The following is a 20,087-nucleotide window of genomic DNA, read 5'->3' as shown; positions in this document are numbered from 1 at the left end:
GTATCTCTCTCCCCGGTCTGTTCGTCTAGCCAAGGACAGAGTGTTGAAGATGCGCAGGTCATGGGAAATGTGGCGTTCTTCTCGGGCTTCACAATTTACAGTCATTCAAACATATGGTCTCCTCGGGCTCGGTGCTGTCGTTTTGTGCACGAAGAGTCGAAGAAACCCAACTATGTGGCTCCTTTCGCTCGGCTCCAAAAATAGCCGCGACAAGCAGAAATAGAGTGCCTCGCCTCGCGTCTGGGCAAGCCGCGGAGGAGTGCCAAAAGGAGAGGGGTCGGAGAAATGGTGTGCTTCTGGCGGAGTACAAAGCCTGATGATGATGATGCAGCAAGGTGTGCCTCGCCTCGACTGCAATTATTTGGCGTGGGAAGAACATTTTCAACCAAGATGAAGCATTAAGATGTTCTCTTTGTGGGTTCCGAGAATGATGATACCGTGTCCTGTTGTGCCTTGCCTCGTCTTTGGGGGACCTGGGGTATAATCGTCAAAAAGCCGCAGCAGTCCGTACGATGTTCTTCTTCACGTGAACTACAGAGAATTGTGCACCCAGTACATGGTGCACCTTACCCCATTTCTGGGAGTGCCTCGTGAGAGGTATGTCAAGAGATGTACAAGAAGGAACAATGTTGATCCCACGTGCTCTAAAGGTCATATCCAACCAAGTTATGGTGTTCCCTGGCTTGTCTGACTGTCCGGGACAGAGCGTTGAAAATATCCTGCTATAGACTATGGTGTCCTTCTCGTGGGTCTCGAAAAACCAGGCCAAAGTTCCGTGGTGTTCCTCGTTTTGGTTGGCCGCCCAGGAGCGAAGATTCAAAATTACTGATAGCACAATGTGACCGGAAGAAAGAAAGTTCAGTAAATGTTATGGTCCTTTGTTGTTGCCCTAAAGTTCGTCGGGAACATGGCCATGAGACTCCCCTGGCTCGTTCCAGATTTCTGTGTTCGTAGCATTGCTGCTTCTCACCTCTGTCAGTCTACAACCAGTTACCAGTGCCGCGAATGGGGTTTGATATTCGAAATGGCCTATTCCACTGCTGGAAAAACTGATATCTCTCGAAAAAACTAGGTGAAGAAGATCATGTCCTTCTTGGCGTTAGCACGGGGGCAATGATACATCTCTAGACTGCGGTATCTACGTTTCGGTGGTCCAACATGATGTTCTGTGGACGGACTCAAAATCATCTCGTTGAGTCTTCTGATTACTGGTGCTGCTGTCTTTCGAAGACACGCAACCCACGAAGTATAGAGACAGTCGAACTTAGGATCGGAAGCATTGTGGAAGACATACCTTCTCTTTGCGTCGTGAGTGGGCAATCGAACCGGCTTCAAGTGTATATTGTGGTCGCTCTCGCCTTCTGTGATTTCCCTGAGACCCCTGCTGAGAACTAAAATGCGAAACCTATGAGACATGTCTTTGCCTCCTGGCACCAAAAAAGAAAACGTGGAGAACGTGTATATCCTCTTGCTCTCTTTCCCATTGGCCCACAGAGCGATCTCTGGAATCTCAAAGATCGACTATCCGATACGAAAAGGAACACAACCGATGTGTGCGGGCGCTCCAAATCTCATACCTGGAGCCTCAATGTGTCCGTCGGCTTCGTCTTGGTCTCTTCACGCGGGGCTAATGCGGTCATGTGTGATCGAAAGTCTCGTATTGTCTGCACAAGTGTTCCACCAGAACTAAAGCCTGGCGGAACTGCTCTCATATTTCCCTCCTCCACCCTCTTCAAAATATTGAGTCCATTCAGTACATGTGTCCAGTCTGTCAAGGCTAGCATGAGCCTTGCCCATGACCTGTATTCCCTTTTTGTGCCAATTGCAGTCAGTATAAGAAGCGATCAACTCTGACCCCAAAAGAAATTTCCTACAATCGAATGAATCGGGCTTGCCAACAACGGCTTCACAACCTTCGTATTGGATCTCGCCCCTTCTTCCAAACACGCAATGCGGAGGCATATGGATTGAATTCCCGTCGAAAAGGAGACACCAATGATTTCAATGCTTGGGGTTTCGGTAATGATGTGGTATCGACAATAACGAGGCGCTTGCTACTATTCATCCGGGGCATCAATTGAGTGGAACACGAAGAGACTTGAAACTGCTTGTTCGCGTGTACATCGCGGCCAAAAGCCGCCAAAGTCAAACTGGTGGTTTGCTGGCTTCCTTTGTATTGTCCTATTGCTGCGTCTGGGAAGATGTATGAAGGGAAGAAATGGCTAAGGATATACAAGCCTGCTTTGGATATTTCGAGAATGTCTAAGTATTCATGGTATGGCTTGTCTGAACCCTGTCTGTCCGACGTCCCATCACCTTCTATAAGCAGCCCAAACTACAAGTTGAAGAACATGGGCCTTACGCGACGTCTTGGTCGAAAAATAAAGAGGTACATGCTAAGTCATCTTTTTCTGATCTCCATAAGCGTTCAAATATCTGACTCTACACATCTTTGCCAGCTCTAAACCGAGCATCTTCGGGCAAAATATGGCGTGGAACCAAAATTCTGGACGGTGCATCCCGAGAAAATCGATTTACTGTTCACTCCGATGCAGATATCAATATAAACACGAGACTTGAGGGCTCGAGGCACGCGCCTTCCTACAATATGATGGCTGGTACTCAAAGAGCAATGCACCCGCATAAATGTCCTGCATCGCTTATTTGTAAACAGCGCATGGAGTATCGGGTCGTGGGAATTGTAAGCCCATCTCTTCAACATGACTATGCAGAGGGTCTCAAAAAGCACCCAATATAAAACAGGCTTTTGTGGCACCTCGAAGAAGTTCTATGATATCGCTCAGATGTCGTTCTTTCTCACCACCAAAGTTGAAAATTCGAAGAGCAAATGGCGCGTGTCCTCTGCTTTCTCAACACTCCTTCTTCACTCTCCTACACTGTTCGACATTAGGGTCATGTCGGGCGTCTACGGCTGCGCTTCAAGGATATTAAATCTCAAGATTAAGGAAGACTTAGCGGTTTCTAGTGTCTCCGTCTACGCAAGACTGCATTCTCAAAATCAGAGCCACCTGCATATCCTTCGAGTCTGGGCCAACTTCACAGGTATATGTGGACGACTGCCGTGCAGTGTCCAACACCAATACAATGGCTCAAATCGACTTGATGAGATAGCCATGCCGCAGACTGCGTCTGGGTCTTCATTCTGAGATAGGTTCCCGTTGCATCATACTGAGAGCTCACGGACAACACGCAAATTTTCGAGCCGATTACTTTATGTTTTTGCGCTTCACTTAACATGCATGACCGTGGGGTACAATGTGAGCTTGCCGTTTTCTATTTTCAAAACCACGACATATTGATCTATGTTCGCTCGACGTCGAGGCTTTGCTATGCAATCTAAGGGAATACATAACGCACATTATGTGTTGCTCACCGGGACTTTGTCTTCGCAAATTTCTAGCCGGTCATTGCTTTCGGTCCAAATGCGATGCCCCCAGTCTCAAGCTTTTGATCGTTGTCCGCCGCTGAAAGTGGAACCCAGAACCATGTCCGTGCAGCAGAAGCATCCCACCTATAGCTGATGCCGAGCTCAATCTTGGTGGATCGGTGATAATAGGCGGCGTTGTCGTGAAATGATCATTCGAGTATCCTTTGTGGTGTCTCAAGCTTCCTTCTGAGCTTTATACTTCTGCTGTTCCTCGTCTGACCACTCAACAGTAATTCTGGCTGGTACATCGCCCTTCAACCCCGTCTCACCCTTCGCCTGTCCCTTCAACAGGATCTTGACCAGCCCTGCAGGGTTCTTGTCCAACATGCCGATGCCCCGTCCCGTTTTCTTATCTATGATCCACCTCTCCGCGCCAATTGAGATGTCGTAATCCTCTCGCACGGTATTGCCCATCACATTGCAGATGAAGTCTGGTACATACAACACATTGCGAAGTACGACTTTGGAGTTCTTCGGTCCCACGTTCCTCTTTGCTGCGTTGCCGATGATCCTGCGCACCTCGATCTCGACTGAACCTATACCTTCTACGGAGTATGTGGAGCTGATGTGCGTGCTGCTGATTTGGGAAGTGAGAGGTGTGAAGGTTGTGAACCAGTCGCGGTGGGTTGCGACGTGTGTGTTGGAGTCGAAAGACCACACCCAATCGATGTTGTAAGCCGCGCCGGAAGGTGGCATTGTGTGTCAAGAGTGGACTTGCGCAGCTGTGAGATGCAAGATGTTGGGGTAAATGCTGTCTCCCGTCTCCACGTGAACTTGGTCAGATTAGCGAGCAAGCTTTACTACAATTAGTCTAGCGCATATATGTGGACCTTTCGCCTTCCCCGTTCACTTTGCTCCTGGTTACAAAATATATAATCCCGCCTACAACAACTACAAGGAGCTAAATCCCACCCTGTGCCCCAGGAAAATTGCCAAATGTAGTGGTATCAAACTTCGCCAGTTGCGGCCCCCCCTAGCTTCTCAATTACAGGAGGTCAACACCACTGTCAACTTCTGTACCTCGAGCAACACGTTACCAACTAGCCCCCTTAGGATATCCGGCGCAACGGCACTGACCGCCTGGAAGGCCAGGAACATCGTGTTATTTCCCTGCAACAGCGTTTCGGGATTGAGCACGCCGCCTGTAAGGTCTGCGACGTTGACACCGGTGAAGGTGTTTGGTTCACCCGTGTTTCCTCCCAAGACCGCCATGTAGGGAAGATGCTGCAGCGCATCAACCGTACCCAATGCGGAAGCAGCGATGCCGAAGTCGTCGCCGATGGCGCGGCGGTACCAGTCGTTCGGGATATGTTCCCGGCCAGTCTTCCATACGAATTCGCCATTGGCATTACGCGTCACGTCTTCGAAAGCCATGAGCGAGTCGATGTCCAGGTACCCTTCAGGGTGCTCTGGAGAGTGATTGGCAAAAAAACGGTACGTGAAGACGTATGTGGCGGTATGGACAGCGAAGTGAATGAAAGGACCGGCCCAGTAGTGGCCATTCGTTGAGACAGAGTGATTGAAGCGGGCGCCGCGGAAAGGTTGGAACACCGTCAAGTCATAGCTATTTGCACCCAGGGACATGGAGGCCAGCTGCTTGAACTGCCCCAGATCCAGGCTAGTGGGATCTCCGCTGGCAGACATTGTTAGCGCAGCCCTTCAGCACTTATCTCGGAAACAAACAGCTCCGTCTGTTAATATGGTTAGGTTGTCTTGTAGTACGATGAATAGGATTGGACGTATGGGGAAAGTTAAGATGGTGCTACTTCCCTGATCACTTCCTCGTCAGCCCAGCACGTTTCAGAAGATCACTGTCCCACTGATCTTCCTACAGAATAGAAGAGATTGCTGACGAACCATTAGACCCTTCACTGGTTCGTATCGCTTAATCATAGAAATAAAGTAGATATGCTCGAACATGTCGGCAAACATTTACCTAAGACGCCAAATACCGTACGGGGCGGCCCGCCCAAGATCGGTCCGTCCCATATACGCCACCTTGAAGATCAGTGTCGGAAGGGGCTGACCCGCGATGTATGATTCTGTTGGCTGTGCATCCGGTTCGGATTTTACTCGTTTGGCCTTCACGCCAACTACAAAATCGCCGAGATGTGGCCCGATGATTCGAAACCTTGAAGCAGTCGACGCTTGCTTAGTTGTTGACTGTGGCGCCCATAACACAGCAAGGGATGCAAGCAACACTGCGGTAAGCTGAGTCATCTAGCTTGATAGGGTAAGTAAATTCACGGGAAGCAGTGTCGCACGGCACTGTGGTTTTTGAATTTGAAGTCACGTGAATCCTCATGGGTCCCTGAAATTGAGTCATCCAGTATAGTATGACGAGGAAGCTTTGTTATACCGCTACACCCAACGGCTGCAGACCCCCGTAAATGTGATGGATTCGTTTTGCCAAGTTACACATGAGCAAGTTTTTTAACTCGACGCTCATGTCGATCGACCGGCTTACCTTCCTGTTCTCTTCTGTAGACGTTCCTTGATTTTCAACTAGGAGCGCGCATTCCCCCTTTCCTTCACCTTGAGGTTCGTCCCACATTGATGTCTATGCCAAGTGCTCGCGGCAAAGGCTGTCTGGATCATGCGCTTCTCCTTTGGAAGTGGGTTATCATAACAGCGGTCTCGACACACCGATCGAGGAAACTGTACCCACGCAGTCGTCTCATCGGATAGCAGTAAGGTAATTTGCGTGTTCGTAGCGCCTCATAGGCAGAGAAAATGGCTATACTTTGAGTTATCGAACCTTCAGTACCCTGCACTATGCAATATTGCTCTTCCTCCGCCTCTGTCGAGATAAGAACATCTACTCCACCGCAATCCGATAAAAGAACTCTCAATTTTCGTTGAGGTAATTTGTGTTGTTCTCTAGCTCAAAAACATCGTTGGGCGAGGCGAGGACGAATATGTGCTGCGCAGTGTCGGTCCCTGGGGTGATTGCAAACTATCTAGAGAAAGAGAGACTTAGTGCATACTTCGCTCCAGAAAAAATACCATCTTTTATGTTGTTGTTCTCTGTTCGACGATAAATATTTGAGAATCGGGTCTTCATGTTTCGTCCTCGTTGCAAGCCTGAGCAGCACACTAGGTTGACTGCGAAAAAAACTGTGGACCTCGCTTATTCTCCACACAAAGGGAGCGATTTGCCATCTAACTTACGTCTGGGCTCCGAAAATATGGACGGAAGCTTGCTTTATCGGTGTACGAGCCTTCGTTCCACCAAAAAAATTCTGGTATAATAATTTTAAAATTTTAACTTCTTCATCAAACAGCTCAATTCACAGCGAGCAAAATCGGCCGTGTGGCCCAATGGCAAGGCGCTTGACTACGATTAGTAAATCAAGAGATTCCAGGTGTGTATTCACAGTTCGCAAGTCGCTAAGACGTCATCACTAACAGTTCAAAGGTTCGACCCCTGGCACGGTCATCAGACTTACTTTTTTACGTTTCTTTTGCACGCATAAAGTGTATAGCTGGGTCTCAATCCAGTTGACATCCCCGGTATGGCAGTCATAAATACTACATCACTTCTTCGCATTTCTTATTGCTAACCTGAACAGAAGGACATGTGCGGACAGAAGCCTTTTTCGGGACTCTTCCCCCGCAAGCCCAGCCCAAAAGCGACTCAAGACAAGCAGATATACATAATTGTTAGAAAAGGGCTATGGCGAGTGGTATGAGCCCCACCTCTCTCCTCGGGACGTGACTTTACAGGCGCACAACTCGTCCCAACGTCTTCGTTGAGCATCGCATAAGAGCTGCGTTCGAAATCGCAAAACATGATTTTGATGTCCCTCCGAGGAAGACATACTTGGTCAGGATCCTGCGAAGAGTCACGGCAGTGTTAACAAAATTTAACCCAGCTAAGCAACGGCCTATATTCGTGATGCTGAAGATTTCGAGGGGTTGGCCAGATGTGCGCAATCTTTCGCCTTACTTCCTTCCGCCTACTTCGACAGCGAAGTCCAAAACGAACATAAAAGCACACGAGGCGTACCGGGCCTCCAAAACAAACTAGACCGATTCATCCAAACTAGAAATCGACTTAATGTGTCGTATGGCGTTCAACATAGCATTGCTGCCAATCAAGTCCGGAGTGCCTCTCCCTCATGTCAAATACATGCAAATTCTACAGTCCTTGTTCAGCCACACAAGAGCACAGTAGCGATATCTATGTGCCAACTCCATATCTAATAGCCTGGCACGCTGAATTATGGACTGTGCCACACTCTTCAGAATAAACATCGAATGAATAAATGCGGAACCTTACGCCCTCGATCCACCAAACGAAGGAAAAATCTGAGTAGTTCAAGCACGGCAACTCCGCCTCCAAGAACAGTCTGCTTGAAGAGTGCCCCTGTCAAGAGACCACAGTAACGTGAAATCTATCGACTCTGCCGCGCTTAGCCCATCGATCTAGGAGATGCTCTGGACAAGCTCGATGGCCGGCGGCCCCTCTTCCAAGAAGGACTCTCTGAACAGCTATAGACCGTTCTTCGCTCTTCACAATCATTGTTCTAATCCTTCCGTGCGAACCCACTTCTTCCCAGTCAACTAATAGGAGCATACTGGACGAAGTGGATGCTTGGTAGCTTCACTTCCCAAAATCAGGATACCCAGCTGTTATGGACCGTCATTCGCTCTCTAGCGTCTCCATTTCAAACACATCTGCGTCGTAACGTCATGCGATCGTGTCTCGCTCTCCACAAGGTCCACATGTACAAGCATATGCGGATTCTGCCACTCCCGTACACCATCACACAAGAATTGACCTTGATGAGACTGGATGTCCAGCGGCTCCGCTCCAAGCATGGATGTGCGCACACACGTGGGCCGTCCTTTATCCTTTTCAAAGGACTCTGCACAGCGTATATGGGGATTCCAACTCCCCCGGTTTACCACACGAGAAAGCGTCCGAGACAGCACTTGAGTGCGCACGGCTAGCGTCTCCGCTTCCAAAATACGTCGTGCACAAAGATGTTGGCGTGCTCTGTCCAGAGATTGTGGTTCCAGAGCACATGGTGCTCTGGATCCCGCTTCTCTGGGATGTATTGAGGAAGCCAGCAACAAAGATACATATTTGGTGTCGCACAGCGTAGGCTTTGCGAATTGCGAACCGCAAACTCTCCTGTTCGTCGAACAGAACCCCACACTGAATTCGTCTGTCCCATCTGCGCCGCCGCAGACAGTGCGTCAAGTCCATAACACGCACATTCACGTAGGCGTGGCGTGTTCATCGAAAAACACTTGTCTGAAGAATACATGGAATCTTGCGTCCTGCTGCCCTCCCTCGAGGAATTATCGATGGGGATGTGGGGCAATACGGAAGGACAGAGTACATAGCAGCAGTAGGTGATTAAGATTACAACTCGTGCATGGACCGGCACCGTCATCTCACATCAAGATCAGCATGGTAGATACGTCAGCAACCCACCCTGCCCATCACAGGTGAGCCGAAGCAAAGTGATATTCAAACACATCATCAACCACCGCGTTAGAGCAGACGAATCGAAGTGGTAACCTTATTTTTGAAGTCTTGAAAACTAATACATATACACATCCCTCTTGAACTCTAAACTTCACATTCCCGATTTGCCTATTTCCTTACTGAGACCGTTTGGTCCAGACAAAGCCAGATGTCCCGATCCCTTACATTCAAGATCCACCGCCCAGAACTCCAATCCATGCACACCTATCCCTCAAGCTTCAACTTCTCGAACTGTTCGAGTGTCTTCTGCCAGTTTGCGCCATCAACCTCAGCAGCCTTCAGCTTCTCGCGCTCCGCCTCCTTGACGACATCATTAGCTTTTTCCTCCCAGTTGTCAACGCCCATGATCTTCTTCTGACGCTCGACCGTCTCGTTCGCCTTCTTGAGTCTATCTTGCGCCTTAATAATCTCCTTGTCGATCTCGACGCGGCCCTTGACGTCTAGGTAGACGGTGGCCGAGGAGCCGACAGTGTAAACGGCGCAACCCGTGGGTGCAGCGTCAGAGGGCGAGAGGACGGAGATGTTGGAGACGGTCTTGCCGGTGAGGGAGCGGAGGGAGGGGAGAGATGTCGGTAGTGCGAGGACATCGTTGGTGGTCGAGTCGAGCGCTTGGACAAACGTGGATCCGCCCTCCTTGATGGCGTACTCTGATGTGAGAGAACGCAGGCCGCGGGAAGCCCCGACGAGAAGTTCGTATTCGCGGTCGGCGGCCTCGTCTTCGAACTCGGGCATATATTCGGGATAGGAGGCGACGGTGATAGAAGGGGTCTTGTCCCCTTCTCTCCGAGGCAGACGCTGCCAGAGCTCCTCAGTCAAGAAAGGCATGTAGGGATGTATCATTAGGAGTCCTCCCTCGACAGCGGTGTAGAGCGTCTGTTTTGCGCTCTCCTTTTCTGCATCTGTCCCGTTGTCGAAGATTGCTTTGGAATTCTCGATGTATGTATCGCACAGGAACTCATAGAAGAACTTGTACGCAACCTGGGTCGAAAGCGAGAATTCCCGCTTCTCGAGATGCTCGTTGATCTTCTTGGCGCTGGTCGTGAACTTGTGCAGGATCCATCGTTCGGGTAGGGACTCGCTCTTGCCCGACGTGACTGCGGAACGAGGTTTGAAGTCGTCGCCCAGCCTCCCGAGAGCGAATTTCGTGGCTTGGCTGGAAAGGACGTTAGTCAGGATCGATGAAGAAAGGAAAGGGTTGAACGTACTAAATCTTGTTGGCAAATCGCCGGTATCCATGGATGGTCTGGACATCGAAAGCAATGTCACCTCCGCCAGTTGTGTAGCCGATGAGTGACATTCGAAGCGCGTCTGCACCGCATTCAGGTATTCCCTGAGGGAATGCGGCCTTCTGGTACTTCTCGGCCGTCTTAAGTTCCTTGGGGTCCAAGTTGCCAAGCTTCAGCTTGTTAGTCAGCTCCTGCAGAGAGATACCCTCTAGGATGTCAATAGGGTCAACAACGTTCCCAAGAGACTTGGACATTTTCCTGCCCTCGCTGTCTCGTATCAATGAGTGACAGTAGACCTCATTGAAAGGAACCTTTCCGGTGAGATGTAGACTAAACATGATCATCCTGGCGACCCAGAAGAACAGGATGTCCCATCCAGTCTCCAAGAGCGACGTGGGGAACAGGTTCTTCAGGTCAATCGACGCCTCATTAGGCCACCCTAAAGTGCTGAATGGCCAGAGGCCGGACGAGAACCAAGTGTCCAATCTGACAAGTTAGTGAAATGGTCAGAATGTAAGGGAATAGGGCAAAACTTACACGTCCTCATCCTGTTCGAGCCGGAACTTCTGTCCACTGAACCTCTTCTCTGCCTTCTGTCGCGCCTCTTCCTCGGTACGACCGGTGACCCACAAGTTATTGTCAGTGTTGTCGCCAGCTTGGCCTTCTATGCGAACGTAGTAAGCAGGTATACGGTGGCCCCACCAGAGCTGTCGCGACAAGCACCAGTCGTTGATATTGTTCAACCAGTGCTTGTATATTTTCTCCGAGTTCGCCGGTCGGATCTTAATGTCGCCCCGCTCGACAGCTTCGACAGCGGGGCGAGCGAGGCCCTCCATCTTCATCCACCACTGAGGCTTCATCAGTGGCTCGATGACATCCTTCGACTTTTGGCAGATCGGAACCTTCATGGGGTTGTCCACCTTCTTCACGAACAGACCCAGCTTCGTGAGCTCCTCGACGACAGTATACCGCACGTCGAAACGCTTCTGGCCTGCAAATTTGCCTGCGTTCTCGTTCATCAAGCCATCGTCCGTCAGTATGTTTATGAACTCGAGCTTGTGGTTGGTACCCATGTTGAAATCATTGGGGTCGTGGGCAGGGGTAATCTTGACAGCTGTTCTGATCAGTGACCTTTACCGGCAACTTTCAGAGACAACCTACCTCCAGTTCCGAAAGATGCATCGACGTAGTCATCCGCGAAGATGGGCAATAGACGGTCGACGAACGGATGCTTGGCGTGCATTCCAATAAGATGCTTGTAACGCTCATCCTTGGGGTTGACAGCAATACCAGTATCGCCGAGCATAGTCTCCGGACGTGTCGTGGCAACCTCGATGAACTCTTCTGTACCATCGATGGGGTACTTGAAGTGTGTCAGACAACCAAACTCGACCTTGCCTACACTGGGTTAGATGAGTCAAAAGAGTGGTTTCACCGGGAATCCTCACGTTCGTAACCAGGGACCTGCACAAGATCAGTGTGAGTTCATACAGTATGTGTCAAACTTTACTCACATCGAGGAGTGTTCGGCCCGTGAGCTCTTTGTTGTCGACTTCAAGATTGCTCAGGGCAGATCTCATGTGGACACACCAGTTGGTGATACGACCACTGCGATAAATCAATCCTTCCTCGTGCATCCTGACCTGAATAGAGATTTAGTAGGAGTCAGGAAAAGGGAGCCAGAATGGACTCACGAAGGTTTCCGTGACCGCAGCAGAGAGATTGGCATCCATGGTGAACGCCTCTCTGCTCCAGTCCATACTCCCTCCTAAACGCTTGAGCACACGAGTAATGGCCTGAGAATATTCTTCTTTCCACTCCATAGTTCTGCGGACGAACGCCTCTCGCCCTAGGTCGTGACGTGTCTTGCCCTCCTGCCCTATAATTGCGGGTGCGATGTCAGCTGAGTCACAAAAGTATATTCACATACAATTGGCTATGTCTAAGACATAGCGACTTTGTACTGGGGAGCATTACTCATCAGCATGTTCTCTACTACAGACTGCGTACTTATACCCGCATGGTCGCAGCCCGGGATGTCTAAAGTTTGGGGTACAAGTTAGTGATAGGTACGTTTTATGAAGGAAAAAAGAATTAGGAGAGAGGAGAGGATGAAGCCAGGCTAGAGTGCGCAAGCAATATCTGAAAGAATCCAGATATTACTGGCACCTAGTACCTAGAACTTGTACCCCGAGGTTACGTACAAGCGGTGGTGAAGCCCCTCATGCGATGCCACCGGATGAGCAGATCCTGTAGCGAAGTCGCCAGAGTGTGCCCGACATGAAGCTTGCCGGTGACGTTCGGAGGAGGGATTGGAATGACGAAGGTGCCCTTCTCATTGGTCTTTCCTTCGTTGTAGCCGGGTGTGTTGTACTCGGGCTTGAAGAAGCCCTCCTTCTCCCACCAATCGTTCCATGCGCTCTCGACGACAGCAGGGATGTAGGCCGTTCGGTGGGGGTCTTCGAGACTGCCAAGGATCTTCTTCTCGCCGGGAGGTGTCTGTTCGACGTACGGGGGCAGCTCGGGCGCCTTCTCCTTCTTCTTCTTCTCTTTCGGTGCGGCAGCTTCACCAGTCTTGGCGGCAGCGGCTTGGGCTTGCTTTTGCTTGAACTGTACAGAGTTAGCTGAGTCACAAGGATGTGTGTATGAGCAAAGCGTCGTCTGGCACACGGCAACTCTGCACGGGACATCGTACCTTGGCATCCTTCTCTGCCTTCTTCCTCTCCTTCTCCAACTCCTTCGCAGTCTTGGGCTTTGCAGCATTCTCCTTCCCTCCCTGATCGGGCGCGGCTTGTCCAGGCGCGGATTGGCCTGTTCCGTCCGCATTGGCATGCGCGAGAATGTCCTTCTTGCTGTCATCCCCTAGCGGCGGCGGCGCAGTGGTATTCGGCCCCGTGCTCTCACCAGTGGGGTTGTGGGAGGACGCGTTGAGCGCCATGATGGTGTTGTAGTGTCTGCTCGGGGGAGCAGACGGTGAGCGGATGAGAGGATGCAGTCGCAGCAATGGATGCAGACGAGTCGTGAGCGTGCGCGACTGGGGGGAAAGGCGCGGAGGGTTCCCTCTGAGGATGTGTCGGTTTGTGGGAAAGCGCGTAGTGGGGGGGACACCGCGGGGCATTATATTACATTTTTGACTGGAGCTGCAGGAGCGCGCAAGCTCCGAGTCACAGCCCGCCGACGGACCCACTCAGCACGTGACGCAACACCAACCCTGGATGGGAACGACAACATGAGTCCTCGCATCCTACAATGCATCGTGCACTGAGTCAACCGAATGCAACTCTTCTTGGGAATGCGCGTATGGTATCTTGCAGGAAGCGAGAGCAATTCCAGGAGCCTGTTCTTTGATTCGCTACGAGTACTCGAGACTTGCTTCATGCACCTGTGCGATTGCTCGCGTGCCTGAACAAAATATACACTGACTCACTAACAGACCCGAATTTCGGGGGAAATTGTATTCAATTCATCCAAGCTAATGCTGATCACTGCAAGTCATCTCCGCAAAGACTCCTTAGACTCACCTGCGCGGAGATACTGTTGCAGTCACTCACATATCCTACCACGAAAACTCCTCAAAGGGCTCACCGTCTCACCGGATAAACTTTACCATTATCCTAATACAGCCCCAGCGGGTGCGTGGTAGATTCATACATCCTCAGTAAAGACGTTAGCTGAACGTGTCAGCGGAACTTCTTCCTACACACGCTCCATGAGTGGTGAGCCCTCCCTTGCTACAATGCGTCACACGTTGATTCAATCCCAAATTGATGCATGTCGCAAATTGCACGGTGCTTCCTATCAAGGAGCCGCTCGAGTCTGCCCCGAGCCCTCCCACGGTGCAGTTGCAACACTCGCGTGAGTCAGTACATCACAATATCCTAGCCTTGACTCACCTCAACACAAAAGTCCTGGACAACAAACAGCCCTCACTAAGCTAGACCAAGAGCTACCGGAACCTTACCGAGAAGCATAGTTGGATCATATCTTTCTGACCGTGTGACTGAACACATCATACTTTGGCTCTCTGGACCCGACTCAATCCAAGTCTTCGTGATGCACCTCAACACATAAAACCACTTCAGACTGGACGCTGATTCAGGGCAATGCATTGACACAGAGACGTTGAATTTCAGTCGAGAACGTTGAAGGTTGTCACGCCGCGCCGGACTCAACGCAGCGTACTGTTGCACTATAAACTCAACCTAACCTTACTCATTTAAATCCCCATACATCGAGCCAGACACAACACCAACCAGCCAAGAAGCTATACACACCACCTACCATACTGATTCAATCCGAACCCCTGCAACCCCATCTACACCCCCTCGATGACCTCCACCCATTGCTTAATTCCATAAACCCTCGCAAATCTTGCATTATACTGCATGGACTCCACCGCCAGACTTGACTTACCTTGCGTCGCCGTAGCCGTCCTCACTCTCTCCGCGTCTGCCCAGAATGACTCATCTACCTCACCAGCTCCTCCAAAGTGGTTGTAACATGGACCCAGTGATCCTTTGATACGCATCGTGAAATGCCCATCCCCTGCACTCTACGCACTCCACAACATCTCACTACCTATGCCGGGGGTCACTCAGTATCTTCCAAACCCCTGCGTCTCCACGGCAGACTCACAGCACCTAGACCATTCCACTCACCATTTGTACGTACCTGCGGAGCCGTCTATCCATCCTCACAATCGCACACCGGACATCACACACGACCACACATTCAACTGTCATAGCAACTGCTCTCAATTCAATTCAATTCACTTCACTCGCAATTGAGGCCCTCGACGCCCAAAATGCAACACAACCCCCACCTTCCCTTCTTACAACACAATGCACACCTCACCAACACTGCACACCTCATCATTTCACATAACTCAATTCGAATGATCTGCCTGCCTGCCTGCCTGCCTGTCCGACAACCCACCCAGGCCACTCGGCACAGCCCAGCCCCCAAACTCTATCCCATCGTATCCTGGCCTTCCTGCATAACTCGTGATATTATTAAACTACCGAGAAATGGGTATCTTTCTTTCGATTCATGAATGTGACGAGCTCGCGCTGTGGTTCTGCGCCGCCGCTTGCCGCACCGGCGCAAAGTACGCGTGCGCCATGGCCTCTTTGGCGGTGAGCCGTTCCTGCACACATTAGCTTCTACACGGCCCACCTTAAGCGAGACATTAGGACGTACCTGGTGGTCGTATCGCAGCAGCTTATCGAGAAAGTCAATAGCATCGTTGCTGACGAACCGCTGATTGTCGGCATTGATAAATGAGTGCCACGGCTTCTTCGGATACCTGCTCAGAATATCGTCGTACTGTGCGTCAAGCTCAATGTCGTACTTGTCGAGGTAGTCGAACAGGTCCTCGGTGCCGAGCACCTTTGCGATCTTGACGAGTTGGTCGGAATTGCTGTTGCCGTGGAAAAAGGGCTCGCGGCGGAAGATCATCGACGCGAACATGGCGCCCAGCGACCACATGTCCAGCGAGTAGTCGTACTCCTGGTAGTCGACGAGCAGCTCGGGGCCCTTGAAGTATCGGGAGGCGACGCGGACGTTGTACTCTGTGCCCGCGTGGTAGAATTCGGCGAGACCCCAGTCAATCAAACGGAGCTGTTGTTGTTAGTCGTGGCTCTTCTCAGAGAGTTCAAAGTCGCAACCCACCTTCCGCTTTTCGTGGTCGATCATAACGTTGTGTGGTTTCACGTCGCGATGCATGATGCCCTTGCTGTGGCAGTAGTCGAGCGCCTTGAGAAGCTCGACAATGTAGAAGCGCACATCGTAGTCGGTGAACTTGGGGTATAGGCTGCGGAAGTCGGTGTTGTTGACATATTCGAATATCAATGAGGGGGTCTTGCTCTGCACGCACACGCCATTAGCACAGGCGGGCTTGCGGGGACAGGCAAGCAGGAGTACCCAATCGCCAACCCAGTCGGAGCCGTCACTAACCTGGTTGTCGCGCACCACGTCCAGCAGCGAGACAATGTTGGGCCCGCCAGAGAGGTTCTGTAGGATCTTGATCTCGCGCTTTATCTTCTTCTTCTTGACCGGCTTGAGCACCTTGATCACGCACTTCTGGTAGTTGACAATGTTAATGCCCTCGAAGACCTCCGAGTACTTGCCGCGCCCGATCTTGCGCACAACCTCGTAGTTCTCGAGCACGCCCCACGAGATGTTGACGCTGTCGTAGTCCCAGTAGGCGCGGGGCATGTTGGCGTTGACATCGGCGTACACGCGGGCGACCGAGGTCGACCCGCCAGCGCTGTTGAGCGCCATTTTGGGCTCTGGATGCGGGTGCCCGGGCTGCTGCGGTGCTGCGGCGGTGGCGCTCTGGTTCGCCGCGAGGGAGGTGGTGGTCGGCAGAGGGTGGTGCGCGGTGGGGGAGCGGGGGTCTGCGGCGAGGAACCAGAGGAAGAAGGCAAAGCTTGCAAGCCCCAACAGGCTGAGCGCAGCTGCCTTGGTGCGGAGACGGCCTGCGAGAGGTGCTGCCTCTCTGCGAGTTCGGGCGGGAGAAGTCGCGCGCGGCGAGGGTGAATTTGATGTCAGAGCAGCCGGATTAGCTCCAGCGTGCGGGCCGTTGTTGTGCACAGTGCCTGCGATTGTGTGAGATCAGCAGGTCACGTGACCGCGAACAAGCTTTGAAGAGCTCGTATTGGCGAGCCAGGGTGCGCCAGACCACCACATATAAGGCGACTCACCTGCGGCTCTTCTGCGCAACGCTGCGCCGTCTTGGTTCACAGAAGCCATGTTCCACGATCTCAACGTCCCCTGGACAAGTGCGAAGGAGCTACAGCGTGCGGTCGCGTTTCTCGATGAATGTAAGTAGCGTATTGGAGCCCATGCTTGCTGTCGACCGTGAAGAGGGAACTCACAGAACGTAGTAGGATACGACGTGGTCGCTCTTACCCATTCTTACGGCGGGCGCTTGCCCGCAGACTTGGTGAGTAGCTGATCCTCCACCGTCAACCGCAGGACCACGGTCGCCAAGCTAATCTCCACAGACGTCCCCCGTCCCCAATCCCCTGCCGTTCCCAACACCGCCGCGGCTGCGTGTACTACGTCGCTGTAACATTTTCCTCACGGATGCAGCTTCCAACTTCCGGATTCCGCAGCTCCAGCAGCAGTATGATCTGATCGCAGCGCGGCCCACTGACGAAAAGACGCTCCAGCAAGCATGCCAGAGTCTAGATGTAGACATCATCTCTCTCGATCTGAGCCAGAAGTTTGAGAAGCACTTCAAGTTCCCTATGCTTGGCACCGCCATCTCACGCGGGATCAAGATTGAGCTCTGCTACGGCCAAGCCATCCTCTCCACTGATTTGAATGCGAAGAGAAATGTCATCAGCAATGCGACACAGCTCATCCGTGTGACCCGGGGACGTGGCCTGATCATGAGCTCGGAGGCAAAGAGCTTGCTGGGACTAAGGGCGCCCAGCGATGTCATGAATCTGGCATCCGTGTGGGGTCTGGGTCTGGAGAGAGGCAAGGATGCGCTCACGAAGGAGCCTCGCAGCATCGTGGAGTTTGCACGGCTCAAACGCCAAAGCTACAAGGGCATTGTCGACATAGTCTACGGGGGTGAGAAGCCGCCTGCGCAAGAGAAGGTCGTAGACAGCAAGTTGAAGAAGAGCCAGAGTAAGGACCAGAAGCGCAAGGCTCAGGACAGCCTCGATACAACGCCGGCTCAATCTGGGGAGGAGAAGAAGGTCTCGAACCGCCAAATAAAAAAGAACAAGAAGGCTAAACTGAATGCTGAACTGCAGAGCGGCACGCAGTCGTCCGCTTAAGCCGGAACAGCGCCTGAAGAGAGTTACATGGGACCTTGAGCGCATCTTGTTGGCAGGCTGATCCTGCAATTCTTAAACAAGTCTGGTCGCGAATCCTGGAATCGCTTCTACCAATACCAATGCTCTCATCGACTTCCTCTCTGCGCGTGAGCATGTCATGCTGAGACTGAAACTGAGACTAGACTCTCCTCAATGCTTTGTGCGCGATCTCGTGTGGAGACCATCGTTAGTGACACTGGGATCTTCATGTGATATCGAGCTAAAAGATTAGTCGTGTAAGATGCCGCTAACGCATCTCGATTAGCTTCCTCCCGTGCTACATGAGCTGAGCAACGGGTGTAAGACGGCTAATTCCATGACACTTATACATCCAATAGGTAGTCTGTCCTTCTCAGATTGTCCAAATTCGTCACATATCACGGTCAGCGTTCATGATATCCTTGTAAGACGTGGAAAATGAAGATCAACTAGCTGCGTCGCCCCCACCGTATTTCGACAAATCATTTAATGCAATAAAGCTGCACTCGTTTTGACTGCAACTTGAGAAGACGATATCCCTTCGTCCCTGCAATCCCATTCTCCCATCCAACCAAGTCCCCAATTAACTCTCCATTCTGTCCTCTTCCGACTATGCCTACACTCAACCCCAGCACAGCATCCGCCCTTCACAACTACATCGACAATGCGACAACAGGCCCCAACCCTACCCTCCCCGGCGTCATCGTCCAGGTCCTCGACGCCCGCGGAACAGAGCTTTTCAAACATATTTCTCACGACCATACACTAAAGACGATGGTCTCCGTTCATTCTTGCAGCAAGCTCATCGGCGCAGTCACCTTCATGCAGCTCGTCGACGCCGGGCTCGCGACGCTCGACAATCCCGAGATAATCGATAAATATCTCCCGGAGCTCGCTAACAAGAAAGTCCTCGTTGGCCCAAAAGATACTGGGGACGGAACGAAAGAGTACGTCTTCGAAGAGAGGAAGGGCGATATCACAGCGCGGATGCTCCTGGACCACACCAACGGCACCGGAAACACGTTCTTCAACACTGAGCTCCGAGACTTCCTAGGCGACTCAGTAGCCACCGAAAACGAGGGCACCGCATATTGGGACACCCTTCTCAAGAGTCCGCTTCTGTGGCAGCCCGGCACGAAAACAAACTACGGTCAGGGACTCGACTGGCTTTCCGTCCTCGTCGAGCGGCTGACCAACAAGTCCTTCGAGGACAATCTGCGCGAGAATCTCTTCAACCCGTTGGGCATCAGACACGGAGGGTTTCGAGGCGAGATGGGAGGGAGTGTCGTATCCAGTACCCCAGGCGTGGACTTCTGGCCTGTGGGGCTGAGGCTGCCGGATGGGGGGTTCGTGAGCATCCCCGGGTTCGCGGAAAAGAAAGCTGAGCGGGAGGACGCGTGGCCGAAGGGCGGACACCATATGCAGAGTGTGGGGACGGGACTGGTGCTCAGCGTCGCGGATTTGGGGAGGATTTATAGCATTTTGTTGCCGCAGAATGCGGGCGTGGTGAGTGGGCATGGGTTGACTTGATCTGGGAAGGGATATCCGAGCTAACTTTGATGTAGGACCCTATTACCGGCACACGCATCTTATCCGCTGCGAGCGCGGCGGAATTTGCGAAGGTAGCTCACCCGGTTGAGATCAGGAATGACTCTCGCAACATCCCCACCGCGAACCCGGTCTTTCTTCCGTACGAACTGCAAGCTCCCAATGTAGATCCCGCAGGATGTTTCGGTCTCGGAAGCGCGATACAGGGAGAGAACAGGGTACTGTCGGACGGAAGGAGAGGGCGGAGCAAGGGGAGCGTGTACTGGGTGGGGGCGGCGAATCTGGCGTTCTGGATTGATGGTGAAAAGGGGATTGTTGTTGTTGCGGCGGGAAACTTCTTTCCATTTATGGATGGAAAGTGGGTGGAATTTGTGGAAAGATTGGAAGGCGCGGTTTATGAAGGGCTGCAGGGATGATGGAGTAGTAGAGCCATGCAGCTGAAGAAGGGCTGCTAAGGTAGTCGTAGGAACTCAGGGAAAACTGGCGAACTCAACACGAAAAGCGCAGCAAAGCAATATAGTAAGAGGCTCCCGTAGCATCGCAAGAACATTTGT

General features: G+C 51.8%; 6 protein-coding genes and 1 pseudogene across 7 annotated transcripts; 3 read left to right on the top strand and 4 right to left on the bottom strand.

Annotated features, from left to right (window-relative positions):
• Window positions 1–3,305: 3,305 nt before the first annotated feature.
• Window positions 3,306–4,193, bottom strand: CC84DRAFT_1169650 (uncharacterized protein). The gene has a single exon (XM_018179713.1). The coding sequence runs from the start codon at window positions 4,142–4,144 to the stop codon at window positions 3,623–3,625; it is 522 nt and encodes a 173-aa protein (XP_018029277.1). The 5' UTR covers window positions 4,145–4,193; the 3' UTR covers window positions 3,306–3,622.
• A 143-nt stretch (window positions 4,194–4,336) lies between these two features.
• Window positions 4,337–5,092, bottom strand: CC84DRAFT_1233170 (uncharacterized protein; the record flags this gene model as incomplete). Its single annotated transcript, XM_018183782.1, has 1 exon — window positions 4,337–5,092. One exon carries the CDS (start codon window positions 5,090–5,092, stop codon window positions 4,430–4,432), a length of 663 nt encoding a protein of 220 aa, XP_018029276.1. The 3' UTR covers window positions 4,337–4,429.
• A 1,663-nt stretch (window positions 5,093–6,755) lies between these two features.
• On the top strand, window positions 6,756–6,887 carry CC84DRAFT_t108 (annotated as a pseudogene). Its single transcript has one exon. The product of its transcript is annotated as a tRNA-OTHER (tRNA).
• A 2,083-nt stretch (window positions 6,888–8,970) lies between these two features.
• Window positions 8,971–13,285, bottom strand: CC84DRAFT_1131591 (valyl-tRNA synthetase). Its single transcript, XM_018175906.1, has 10 exons — window positions 12,870–13,285; window positions 12,379–12,784; window positions 12,152–12,214; window positions 11,869–12,053; window positions 11,689–11,817; window positions 11,623–11,638; window positions 11,336–11,572; window positions 10,712–11,288; window positions 10,154–10,660; window positions 8,971–10,101 (listed from the first exon to the last, which is right to left on the bottom strand). Exons 1-10 carry the CDS (start codon window positions 13,110–13,112, stop codon window positions 9,153–9,155), a joined length of 3,312 nt encoding a protein of 1,103 aa, XP_018029275.1. The 5' UTR covers window positions 13,113–13,285; the 3' UTR covers window positions 8,971–9,152.
• Window positions 13,286–14,923: 1,638 nt separating this feature from the next.
• CC84DRAFT_1157698 (casein kinase II subunit alpha) lies at window positions 14,924–16,585 on the bottom strand. The gene is made up of 4 exons (XM_018177027.1): window positions 16,097–16,585; window positions 15,845–16,039; window positions 15,374–15,793; window positions 14,924–15,320 (listed from the first exon to the last, which is right to left on the bottom strand). Exons 1-4 carry the CDS (start codon window positions 16,454–16,456, stop codon window positions 15,222–15,224), a joined length of 1,074 nt encoding a protein of 357 aa, XP_018029274.1. The 5' UTR covers window positions 16,457–16,585; the 3' UTR covers window positions 14,924–15,221.
• A 273-nt stretch (window positions 16,586–16,858) lies between these two features.
• CC84DRAFT_1210387 (PHP domain-like protein) lies at window positions 16,859–18,333 on the top strand. The gene is made up of 3 exons (XM_018182287.1): window positions 16,859–16,998; window positions 17,062–17,120; window positions 17,182–18,333. Exons 1-3 carry the CDS (start codon window positions 16,926–16,928, stop codon window positions 17,965–17,967), a joined length of 918 nt encoding a protein of 305 aa, XP_018029273.1. The 5' UTR covers window positions 16,859–16,925; the 3' UTR covers window positions 17,968–18,333.
• A 33-nt stretch (window positions 18,334–18,366) lies between these two features.
• On the top strand, window positions 18,367–20,038 carry CC84DRAFT_1157694 (beta-lactamase family protein). The gene is made up of 2 exons (XM_018177026.1): window positions 18,367–19,491; window positions 19,551–20,038. Exons 1-2 carry the CDS (start codon window positions 18,598–18,600, stop codon window positions 19,947–19,949), a joined length of 1,293 nt encoding a protein of 430 aa, XP_018029272.1. The 5' UTR covers window positions 18,367–18,597; the 3' UTR covers window positions 19,950–20,038.
• The last annotated feature ends 49 nt before the right edge of the window (window positions 20,039–20,087 follow it).

Source organism: Paraphaeosphaeria sporulosa (genome assembly GCF_001642045.1).
Source record: "Paraphaeosphaeria sporulosa strain AP3s5-JAC2a unplaced genomic scaffold CC84scaffold_16, whole genome shotgun sequence".
Taxonomy (NCBI): domain Eukaryota; kingdom Fungi; phylum Ascomycota; class Dothideomycetes; order Pleosporales; family Didymosphaeriaceae; genus Paraphaeosphaeria; species Paraphaeosphaeria sporulosa.
Note: the sequence above shows the minus strand (reverse complement) of the source record. Positions and strands in the feature narration are given on the sequence as shown.

Coding starts and splice junctions, on each gene's coding strand:
- CC84DRAFT_1157694 (XM_018177026.1), top strand. CDS start 18,598: ATGCCTACACTCAACCCCAGCACAGCATCCGCCCTTCACAACTACATC. Junction 19,492..19,550: donor TGCCGCAGAATGCGGGCGTG/GTGAGTGGGCAT, acceptor ACTTTGATGTAG/GACCCTATTACCGGCACACG.
- CC84DRAFT_1131591 (XM_018175906.1), bottom strand. CDS start 13,112: ATGGCGCTCAACGCGTCCTCCCACAACCCCACTGGTGAGAGCACGGGG. Junction 12,215..12,378: donor GAGGGGCTTCACCACCGCTT/GTACGTAACCTC, acceptor CCCAAACTTTAG/ACATCCCGGGCTGCGACCAT. Junction 11,818..11,868: donor CTGCGGTCACGGAAACCTTC/GTGAGTCCATTC, acceptor ATCTCTATTCAG/GTCAGGATGCACGAGGAAGG.
- CC84DRAFT_1210387 (XM_018182287.1), top strand. CDS start 16,926: ATGTTCCACGATCTCAACGTCCCCTGGACAAGTGCGAAGGAGCTACAG. Junction 16,999..17,061: donor GGTCGCGTTTCTCGATGAAT/GTAAGTAGCGTA, acceptor CACAGAACGTAG/TAGGATACGACGTGGTCGCT. Junction 17,121..17,181: donor GGCGCTTGCCCGCAGACTTG/GTGAGTAGCTGA, acceptor TAATCTCCACAG/ACGTCCCCCGTCCCCAATCC.
- CC84DRAFT_1169650 (XM_018179713.1), bottom strand. CDS start 4,144: ATGCCACCTTCCGGCGCGGCTTACAACATCGATTGGGTGTGGTCTTTC.
- CC84DRAFT_1157698 (XM_018177027.1), bottom strand. CDS start 16,456: ATGGCGCTCAACAGCGCTGGCGGGTCGACCTCGGTCGCCCGCGTGTAC. Junction 16,040..16,096: donor CCGACTGGGTTGGCGATTGG/GTACTCCTGCTT, acceptor GTGTGCGTGCAG/AGCAAGACCCCCTCATTGAT. Junction 15,321..15,373: donor TGCTGCGATACGACCACCAG/GTACGTCCTAAT, acceptor TAATGTGTGCAG/GAACGGCTCACCGCCAAAGA.